The sequence below is a fragment of the Egretta garzetta genome, unplaced genomic scaffold (assembly GCF_000687185.1).
Source record: "Egretta garzetta isolate BGI_Z169 unplaced genomic scaffold, ASM68718v1 scaffold397, whole genome shotgun sequence".
Lineage (NCBI taxonomy): Eukaryota > Metazoa > Chordata > Aves > Pelecaniformes > Ardeidae > Egretta > Egretta garzetta.
The window spans coordinates 5,842,518-5,853,515 of record NW_009260493.1 but is presented as its reverse complement, the minus strand read 5'-3'; the positions used below and the strand labels follow the sequence as shown (position 1 = coordinate 5,853,515).

Genomic DNA, 10,998 nt, shown 5'->3' with positions numbered 1-10,998 from the left:
CATGCCAGGACCGCTATTCTCACTCCCCAGCTTCTCTCAAATAGCTACTGCTGCATCTGAAGAAGAGTCAGAGAAGAGAGACTCACCACTTTCGTTGTCTTGAGGTAGGTGCCCGTCAGCGTTACTGCCGCTGTCTTGGCTGCTGCCTGAACTGCTTCCTTCATCAGAAGCACACTGCTCCTCCTGCCTGGGTTCCTCCTGAACTGGTGATGCAGCAGGCTGTACCACAAAGGCATTAGCTCCCACTGTCTCAGAGAAGGTGAATCCGGCAGCTCCTCCCTCAGGAACCAGGCTGCCAGAGTCCATCTCGCTAGAACTGAGTCCATCTGTAAGACAATTTCTCGCCTCCTCGCAGTGTGCAAGCACAGTGTCTCTCTTAGTTGGGCTTGATGTGCTTCTGACAGTATCACTCACTTCAGCTATTTTCTCCACTGTAAGTTCTAACTGTGGAGGTGGTACAACGAGGAACAGTTTGGGTTTCTTCGAAATAGGAGGTGGTTTCTTGCTTGGCAATACGACCTGAGTCTTGTCAGGAGATGCTGGTGACCCCTGAAGTGACATGCCAGAATGGAGGTCTTCACTCTGCACTGAAGACTCAGGTGTGTCTTCAGTAGCCATCCCCAGTGCACCAGCTTCGGAAGACTTGTTTAGACCTAGTGCACTCGCAGGCTTTTGATCACTGTCAAGCACGGGTACATTATCGGAGAGAATGAGAGGAGCACCCCGAGCCAGTATTTGAACTGAGGTTTTAAATGAAGTGCCTTGAGTTTTCATTTCCTCTTCGCTTAAGGTGTTACTGAGTCTTAGCGAGAGAGATGGCTTTAGGGAAGACTGCGATGATGAATTTACAGTACCCTTTTCCTGAGAGGCGGTTTCAGAAGCAGATTCAGGTGATGGTTCACCCTCTGACACTTTTTTCACAGACCTCAGCTGCACCATTTGCAATGCTTTGGTAGTTACTAAGGGCATCACGGGTCTCGATGCATCTTGCTTGTTGAGGGGCTGTTTCACTGGACTGTAGCAAGGATCTTCCTGGTTAAGTTTCTTAAAAGAATACTGTGGGTGTATTGTCGCACCTTTTGTTAGTTTGGGATCAAGAGGTGGTGCTGGTGGCAGGACAGCTATGGGGAAAGTAGAAGGAGGAGGAACAGGGCAAGAGAATGAACTGAGGGAGGCTTCTTGTGGAAACCAGGGGACAGTCCGGGCAAAGGAAGAATTTACATCAGCTTCTGGCGGAGGAGGGGGGAATGTGGGAGAGGCTGGCAATGGTGACAGATCCATGACTTCTGCTGGAGGAGGAGGAGGGGGAGGGGGAGGAGAAAGTTCGGGGCAATGTGGAGGAGACGATGGAAGAGGAGGTGGTGGAGGAGGTGCACCAGAATCCGGAGGAGAGCTCTGGGTGGGCTCCAGTTTCTTCACACTCACACTCCCTTCGGTAGATGTATTTGAAGAAAGAGAAGTGGAGGATGAAGACATGGAGACTGAAGACAGAAGAGAGGATTTCCTTTCAGGCACTTTAGGCTTCAGCTTGGATTTCCCATTTCCTGATGATGCAGATTTTAAAAATACAGGCACTGGAGTAAGCGCAGTGGGTGTATTGGACTGGCTGGAGTACCCACTCGATGGCGATGTGACTCGGTGGGATTTCTCGGGAGAAGTGCTCTTTGGTTTGGCCAGTCCACTGGGCACTTGTGGCACAGAAGCCCTTGAGCCATCACTGAAGTGGCTGATGCTGTAATCGCTGAGAGCAGATGATGTACTGGCAGAATGGGTCACTGGGGATTTTACCTGGTCGTCTGCCACTGTGGCATAGTCGCTGTAGTAACCCCACTGGTCAGCGTACTCTGACTTGATGCTACTTGTTTCACTCTGAGAGGGAGTGACTGTGCAGATGGAGTACAGGTTTGGAGCAGTGGTGGACATCATGCTGCTGCTTGCACTGACCGAGCTTTGGCTGCGGGAGCGCAACACCCAGGGATCCTCATAATCACTGCAGGGGCTCTGGGAAGGGGAGCTACCATTTTTGCACTTGAGATTCAGCTGCAGAGAATGCTGGAGAGTGGCAATGAGGGTTTCATCAAGCACCTGTCCGTTGGACTGGGCTTTTTTCTTGGGCATCCTTCTGAGTGAATCCGTTCTGGATGGTGGCAAAGGTGGCTTCTTTGCCTTTTTCAGAGAGATGTTTCTTACAAGGGATTTATCACCTTGGCCTGTCTGGTCATCCTGATGTTTCTTCTCCTTTCCTTCAAAGACATTTATCACGCTGTCTCTGGGGTTCCCGAAACCATTAGTACTGTTGCATGGCATGTCTGCCTTCAGCCCGGAGTCCATATGCATGGAACTGTAATAACCGTCGTGGTCCACAGAATACAGAGAAGTAGAGTCATCCCTGACCGAAGTCCTCTCCAGGCTGCTGCTGCTCAGGTTGCTACCAGGAGTGGCACAGCCTGGTGTGGTACAAACCACCTTGTGTGAAGGAGTCTCACTGTTTTCTGCAGACTTGTACAGCCAATGCTCCGTGCTGTTCACTGCTGCTTGTGCTCTCTCCCCTGAATAGCTAGATTCACTCCTGCCATCACTGTCCTGGGAAGGGTTTGGTAAAGCAAGATTGTTCCTACAGCTGTAGCTCACACCCTGAGACCCAGCCTCTGCGTTTCCAGGAGTGCTAAGAGAGACAGCAGAGTCACCAAGAGAAAGCATCACAACAGTATTAGATGGGATGGTATCTGAAGTCTGTGAGTGACGTGTGGAGCTGCTCTCGCTCCAGTTGCCGCTTGAAGAATGGTGATCTTCTTTCCCACTTACGGCACTGCTGGCAACAGGATTGTCCCTTGGCTTTGGGTAGGCAGTGGAGCCAGTAATTTTACTATCCAACGATCCCACGGTCTGGGCAGCATGAATCACAATAACTTCTGAGGATGATGACAGTGTTGCGTTGGGTATGATGCTCGTTGAGTAGGTGGCATGAGGAGAGACCACGCATGCTGGGCTTGCGGACTTTTCACTATCATAGCTTCTCACCTCTTGGGACTTTGGCCTCGACAGGGTCCCTGTCGTGGGATTATTCCTCAGATGTGCAGCACTTTCATCCACTTGCAATTTACTTATCTGGTGGGGTAAAGTGCCAGCGATGTCTTCGGTCTGCCTAGAGACGCCCTGTGTCTGCTCTAGGGACTGCAGAGACACTCTTGCACCAGCCCGAGGCAAGCTGTGAAAACCTATGTCACTATTTTGGCGAGAAGCAAATATAACTGCAGCAGAATCACTCATCACTGACATGTTTCCAGATGAGCTGGAGAACTGAGACATCTGGGCTGCGATGCCTTGTCCTTTCTGCGCTCGTATTCTTCTCATTGAAGGGGGCACAACTTTAACATCCTCCGTCTGGCAGCTGGTGTCCTTGGTTTCAGAGCGCTGCATGGCAGAGCGATAGCTGTCTAGCCGCCCTAGCGTGGAACAGTGATCTGGGACATACATCGAATGCCCCCGGAAATCACTTTGGCCAGTGCCAACTGCTGGAGTCAAAATAAAATAATTATTTCTTGAAGCACAAATGCACATTTATCTTCTTATTTAAAAACAAAAAACCCCAGAAAACTGCTTGATCCCCATGCTCTTGAAGGTTACGCCTTCTGAAAAAGAATCTGCAACAATGGATTTTGCACAGGCATCATGTGTTTTCTGCATTTCTCTTCCCTTTTTCCTTATTACCAGGAACCTTCTGCTTACAGAATAGTCTGCGTTCCTGCCGCACATTCGACACACGAAATCCTCTGTTTATGACATGGTAATAATTTCCATAGTAATCAGTTATGTCAGAAACCAAGTAGCACTGTTTGACTTCCAGTAGGCAAAGCAGCAGGAACAGACAAAAGCCTGAGAAATGTGAAGTGTGTTTCCATGCTAATGCCTCAAGCAATAAAGAAAAGGGGAAGGAAATGTGGAGACTAATGTGAATAATCAGATCTGCCTTTTAAAAGCATTACACTTCAGAAAAAGATTTTCAGGAGACACGGATAGCTCTCCAAGTCTTGCAGTTCATCTGAAAGGAGGCTAACACATCGAAACATGCATTGTTTTACCACAAATAATACATATGCTGTAACAGCATTTACACAAAGACGTTAGCCAATACTGCAAAGAAAAACATTAAATAATGTTTCTCCATACAACTACTTTCTATTTATCATAAAGGAAAAACTCCAAGAAGTGGGAAGAAGAAATAGCTAGTACTGACAGTCATCTCATCCTCAGCATCGCTAGGAAATAAAAAATAACTGCCCTTTTTTTAATGAAGTAATAATCATATATTGGCATAAAAAAACCCCTTTAAGGACACTGGAAAAACAGTTTTAGTTCAAGATATAGTTATCACTGGGTCAGGAGAAAGGGCTCTAGGGTTCTTTTAAATTTACATGTTTATTGGTAGCTGCCTCCTAAAATCACAAACCAGAGCACTGCTTTAAAATTAGTCTGTGTAAGGCTGTTGCTTTTCAGTTCAGTTGCATTACTGTATAAATAGCAGACACGAGAGCTGGGCGTGCTGCTGGAGATGCTTGTAAGGATGCTGCATATGTCACTGCGGGGGAGAATTGCTTATTTCAAGGCTCCGCCTTAAAGCTAGTCTCAGGAGCGATGAAGTAGGGCGCCTGATAGGACTGTTCTCCTTTCATATTTACGACATGGAACTGGATCAGGAGGATAGGTATTCTTATCATGCAGCTTTAAACACCACTTAAAGGGCATTTAATGATCCTTATTCTTGGCAGGCAAAAAGAGGCATTTAGGATGAGGAAAAGAGGGCTCTGAAAAGACTACAGTGAAAGCAGCACACACAAAAAGATTGTTTACCTCTTTTCCCCAGGCACACAAGTAGTCTTTTAGCAGCTTAAAGCCTATTTAGTTTGCTTTGTGTAGATTCTCTTGCTCTCATGAAAAAGTAGCCTCTTGCTGTTTCTGGTAGAGGTTTGCAGCAAAGCTAGATACTTGGATGCTGGCAAACATCTTGGATAATCTGATATGAGATACTGTCAGAACAGATGGGCTACTGCAGCCAGCCACGAGAGGTATTTGCATATTCTGTATACAGTTATTAAGAACTGTACAGTAAGAAAAATAATTTTGCTTTCCATGTGTATTTTTTTTATAGAATCAGGTTAGGAGAGAGAAAAACATCAAAGTAGGACTGACAAATGTTACAAATGTTACAAATGTTACAAATGTTTCTGGAACTGTGACACCCCTGATAACAACTGTGACATCCCTGATAACATCCCTGATAGCCAATCAAAAATAGCTGGTAATAAAAATCTGCGTACTAAGTTATATAAATAACCAAAGAGATGGGGTATTTTTCTTCTTTCTACCACTACAAAATGTACACACACACACGCACAAGACAGAGGATTGGGCTTGTGGAGAATGAAGCTGTCAGCACTACAGCAAGTATCCAATACCGTGACATACTGACCTGTGGCTGAGAGCACCTCATTTCAGTATGCACTATGCTTGTATTCACAAAGGTAGCTAAACGCACTCCACTTCACAAGCAGCATAACGCAGACGGACGGTTTATGCTTGCTTAAAACGTTACTGCTAGGGAAGGGAGATGGCAAAGCAGGACAACGCTGGACTGGCTAATCTCCCCTTTCCTCCTTCCAAAGTCAGGAGCGTCAGAATGCATTATTGGGCCATACTGTTTATTGCACATGCACAGCAATGCTTTCAAATGTCTGAAATACAGAATTAAACCCTGGTGCTATATCTACGCTACTAAATGGAAGAGGCCAGGGACCCTTCTTATGTCAATCCAAGCTAAGCTCTTTTCCAGCAAGGATGCTGTACCGAAATGCCTGGGGGAGCAGCTCCTGCCCCATCCCCTGGCACCCATGCCCGGACAGAGCCTGGAAGACTGCAGGCTGGCCCAGGGCAGAGCAGGGTGGAGGAGCACAAGGGGCAATGGGCACAAATTGCAGCATAAGAGGTTTCAGTTGAATATGAGGTAGAACTTCTTTACTTTGAGCGTGACAGAGCACTGGAACGGGCTGCCCAGGGGGGTTGTGGAGTCTCCTTCTTTGGAGATATTCAAAGCCCGCCTGGACGAAGTCCTGTGCAACCTGCTCTAGGTGAACCTGCTTTAGCAGGGGGCTTGGACTAGATGATCTCCGGAGGTCCCTTCCAACCCTTGCCATTCTGTGATTATGTGAGCACGCTAACCAGAGGGCAGCACAAACAACTGCAGGACGCTGTGGAGCATCGCTGCTAACCCTGTGTTTGTTACTAGAATAGATGTAACATAGGGTCCAGCCTAATATGCTCACGGGAGCTGCATAAATTGACTCAACAGTGGTAAACTTTTACACCTTTACAACCTTGATACTTGATACTGCCAGGAAGCCTGGCAGGGCAAGGTCTTTGCCCAGTGCAGGGCCTCTTTTGGTTAGAATGGGTCAGAGCCCAAATAAATACAGGGTTCAGAAGGGGCAAGACAGCCCAGTCTCAGAAGTATAAACTACAGGGCTACATCCTTCAATCCTTATATGGGATATGGTCAGGACAGGATCTTTTCACAGCTACTGCTATTACGATAACACAACTTTGAGGTTTTAAATATTTTTTTGTAGGAATGCAGCATATTCTGAAATGACTTCAGCTTTGGTTTTGGCTTTACATGTATGCACAACCTCATGCAAAGCTGTGAGGATTTAGTTGCCCTTCATAAATACCGCAATTGCTCTTTTTACAGTTCTGTTTCCTGAAGTGAGGCAACAGAAATCTGCAGGGAAGATGGTTCAAAAAAAAAGCAACCAAAGGAACATTTAAGACTCAGGTATTCTCTTAAAATGCTGAGGCTTTTAAGATTTTGGTGGAATTCAGAGGAGGGTAGTGAGGACTACTTTGTTTACAATTTACAAATGCACTGTAAAACTCTCACTCACTTCCAGAGGAACACTGAAAAGGAAGGGGTTTCAAAAATCCTTGAAATCAAACCACCTTTGTTGGTATTGCAGCTAGAAGATGAACAACCCAATGCTAAGGGACAGCTTAAACCTTTAATTGGCTATTACAATGAAAATGCTACGTCTCTCAGAAAACCTCTACTTAAATAAATAGCAGTCAGAAGTTACAAGATTTCTGCGACACCAAAGTTCTTGATCTGAATCAGAGCTTTTAAAGAATGCCATCCACAACTCCATCTAGTTGCTGGGGCGATGTCTGAGCAGAGAGCAGCAGAAACTATTGCAGACCTGGACATCAGGTTACAGATGATGAACATAACAAAGTCAGAAGTGACTGCAATTTGGTGGTAGGATAAATGTGGCTGAAAGTAATTAATAATCACCTCGTCTGCATTTTATATTAGCCAGTGTCCAGTAGCCCTGCAGCGAGTGCTGTGTCCACCACAGGAGAGCTGTATCTATACTCCTTTATCACCCTACTTCTTGCTATGCTGAAAATCTCTCTTAGGGCAAATGCTCTTCCCTAATGCACATATTCAGTGTAGATTCCAGCAGCAAGTAAAGAACACCCACTATCTGGAACAAGCAAAACATGTAACATATTTAACATCTCTTGCATGGAAGCAGAGAGAAGAGGTTCAAATGCATACCTTAGCTCCAAGCACTTGATCCAAAATAGGCATATACAGGTTACACCAGTTTTCCCTGACTCTTTTACTGGTGTTGCTCATTAAAGATGACAGGGACTGAGACTGACTGCAGATTTGATGGAAAAAAGAAACTGTCTGCATGTAATCCCTAGGGCTGGGTAGTAGCTACTAGAAGACTCCCTGCCTCCCTGCGATTCTGGCTGATCTGGTGGCACCAGCAACCTGCTGCAGAGAATCAGCAGAAAGGTCCTCTGCACTGAAATGAGCACAGAAAACTGAGGATTTGAGAGGATAAAAAGTACGTATGTTGATATCGCAAAGAATGTGCTTGTTTCAACTAGTATATAGAAGTAATCTCTCTTCCCAAGCTTCTTCTGACTGATCGTTTCTACTAGAAGCACTTGTCTCTTGTGCCACAGGCACATTCTTAAGATTTGTTGCTTTCATCTTCTCCTCATGCCCCACCTAGCAATCCTCCTCCAAACCTGGTGACTTGGCCAAGTCGCTGTGCAGGCACCACAACTTCCAGCATTACAAAACCCCTGAGAGATTAATCTATTTCACCCTAGTACTTACATACCAAATGATTTTTAATAGACACTCAACAAGAAACAGAGAAGTACATCAGGCTTATGGTAATTTAAAGGAATTTCCACTGTGCTCTGTGAAGCATCTGTAATCTCTCAGAGGGGAGAAAAATATCTCTGCCTCTCACAGGGCAGAGAATCCTGTGATACTTTTCAGTACTGCCAGCTAAAAAACATTGTGAATCCTTGCATATATCACTGCCACCCTGAGAGGGACAGTTTTGATGAAAATATAAGGAATTTAATTTTCCTTGATGCTGTCCGTTTCACTAACTGAACGGCCTCTGGTAAAGATTATATTCCTGGCACCTCTTGTCTTTCATCCCCCATTATCAAAAAGCAGATGATACATACTTTGTAACACCCTGATCTCTGGATGAATAGTGCTGGAAACGTACAATGTTGAGAAACTACAGCCATAAGCCCAGTATTAACACAGTATTAAGGCACAATAACTCTGAAAGAGAGATATTCTCTCCAAAGAGTGTTGAAGTTGCAACTTGAAGCAGGCTGTAGAATTACTTGGCTTTAACAGCTGGCTATTTGCATGGTATTTCCGTAGGACCGCTGGACATCTGGGACTCTTCCTACCTGTGGGACCTATAACTTGAATGACTGCTAGTACCAAAGGACTAATCAGAAAAGATCATCAATTAGGAGAAGTCTCCAGTAGAACAGCTGAGTTCCCAACGATTAGAAGGACTTCTGTGCCCCCATGTTGCTGAGATGGAATTGTTTCCTCTAAGGCAAGTCAAAGGAGAAGCTTCAACAGTCCCAAATGATACCTGGGACACGGGCTGGTACCAACAGGGGGTCTGAGCTTTCCCACAAGAAAGCAAATAAGGGACTGACTGTTCAAGTGTCAGTCATATCCATCCTGATGACTGACAGAAGGTCCTATAGGTGACAACTCATTACGAGCTACCGAAAATGGGAGGCAGGGATATAAGCTGATGAAAAGCACATGAGGTCGTTTTGACCCTCTGAATCCTTTGGTTAGGAAGAAAAAAAAAAAAGTAGACGGGGGGGCAGGGAATCAGAGAGCTGTAAAGACCCTGAATTGCACCTTAAGGTGGAAAAAAAAGTATGTAAATAATTCAAGGAAAGTACACACAAAGCATAATTTAGAAGATATTTTTTGAAAAGAAAGACGACAGAAACTTTCTGTTTGATTGAAGAAAAGCAAAACACCTGGCAGAAGAAGAAGAAATAAAGAGGTGGAAAACTTGAAGATAGTTTCCTCTCCCCTGCTTTGGTGAAGTATGTTTAATTGGAAGACGAACTGTGCTGGAACTGATACCCAGGTCTGGGACCTGCTCCTCCTGCAAGACAGGGAGGGAGTCCGGGACACCAGAAGCTGTCCATTGGTGCCTGGGACTGCACTGGTGCAGAGCTCTGCAGAAACACTCACAACCAGATACCTGGTACCTTCACAAAATGAAAGTTAGCCTGAGCCAGACCCTCACATTTTATTTACGCAGCATTTTTTATGAGGAAGCTTCTAGGCTGGAAGACACCTGTGAAAACATGGCAGTATTACAATGCTCAGAATTAGGAATGTTTAAAGATGCTTTCAGCACACGCCTCATGGGTGCAGTTAATGATTCCTTTCCGTACGTTTGGCTACATTCTACAAGGGTACCACGGCCACTGAGCTCAGGCAAGCTTTCAGCACAGGCTTTCTCTTCTGTTTGGTCTTTTTTGTTCCAAATGAGCCAAAGCAGCCAGGGGAGAACCCCAGCAGCTTGGCCCAGCAGAAGCTCTTCCAGGCTCTCTCACAAGAAATGAAAATAGTTCAAGCTTGGTTGAAGCTTTGAGGTTCTCTCAAGTTTCTGCTTCCTTCTGAAGGATAAACAAGAGGTAACAAGAATCTGCTGCATGTGTTGGTTATTTAGCCTGTGCACAGCAACTTTGGTGTACCAAGGGATTTTAATCTTTGTGTAAATATTATAGCCATTCACAGCAATGCTTTAGAGGAGAAACAAAGAGATTTATTCAGCTGAAACCACAGGGAAAATGTCAATAGGCACAATGCAATTGCTTGATTTGGAGTTTAGTCTGGATCCTTGTTCCGATCAAATGAACTGTGGAATGTTTTAAAACAAGTCATTGTTTGTTTTGGGACAGTGTAAGAGAAAGAGGCTACAGAAATATTTGGGGAGAGCCAGGGGAGAAAAAGCAGAAAGAGCACTGAACAAGGATGGGGGATACTGAATTTATTCCCAGCCTTGCCAGCGGCCTGGTGGGTGACTCCGGCTAAGTCACTCCACTGCAGCATGCCTGGTTTCCCCATCTGTAAGACAAAGACACTGATAACTGTTCTCTTTTCAAGTGCACTTTAATTCTAGGGATGGAAAGCAATATGCTAACAGGGTGGATGCTGCCATCAGAGTGTTTCCTGGCACACATTTTGACATACAACCACCACGGAAGCAACACAAAGCTCCTCAGACAACTTCCACCATAGGGCAGATGGCCGAAGCCCTACATGCCTGCCGGTTGTGGGCCAGGGAACCGTCCGGAGAGAGCTCATACAGCGATAATCTGCCAGCCCTGAAATTTCCGCAACTTAAAATAGGAGCCAAGGAAAACCTTCAAGCAGTGCAACATGAAATGTGCTCAGCACAGAGATGAAAGACCAAAATCAAGACCATAAAGCCTGTCATCCTTAGCGAAGACATTGGCAATAGTCACAAACTTCTTTTAAGATACTAATTGAAGATTTCTTTTTACGATAGATGCCAACTGCATTCTTAGTTTATTCCACCAGGGAAACTGCCGCTGATGTTTTCAAGCATTAAA

General features: G+C 45.3%; 1 protein-coding gene across 1 annotated transcript in view; it reads right to left on the bottom strand.

Moving 5' to 3' along the window:
- Positions 1-10,998, bottom strand: part of NHSL1 (NHS like 1) — a 59,887-nt gene that overhangs the window by 11,074 nt on the left and 37,815 nt on the right. The window contains exon 6 of the mRNA XM_035899855.1: positions 87-3,515. Within this exon, the coding sequence (XP_035755748.1) occupies positions 87-3,515 (3,429 nt within the window). The remainder of the gene's footprint in view (positions 1-86; positions 3,516-10,998) is intronic.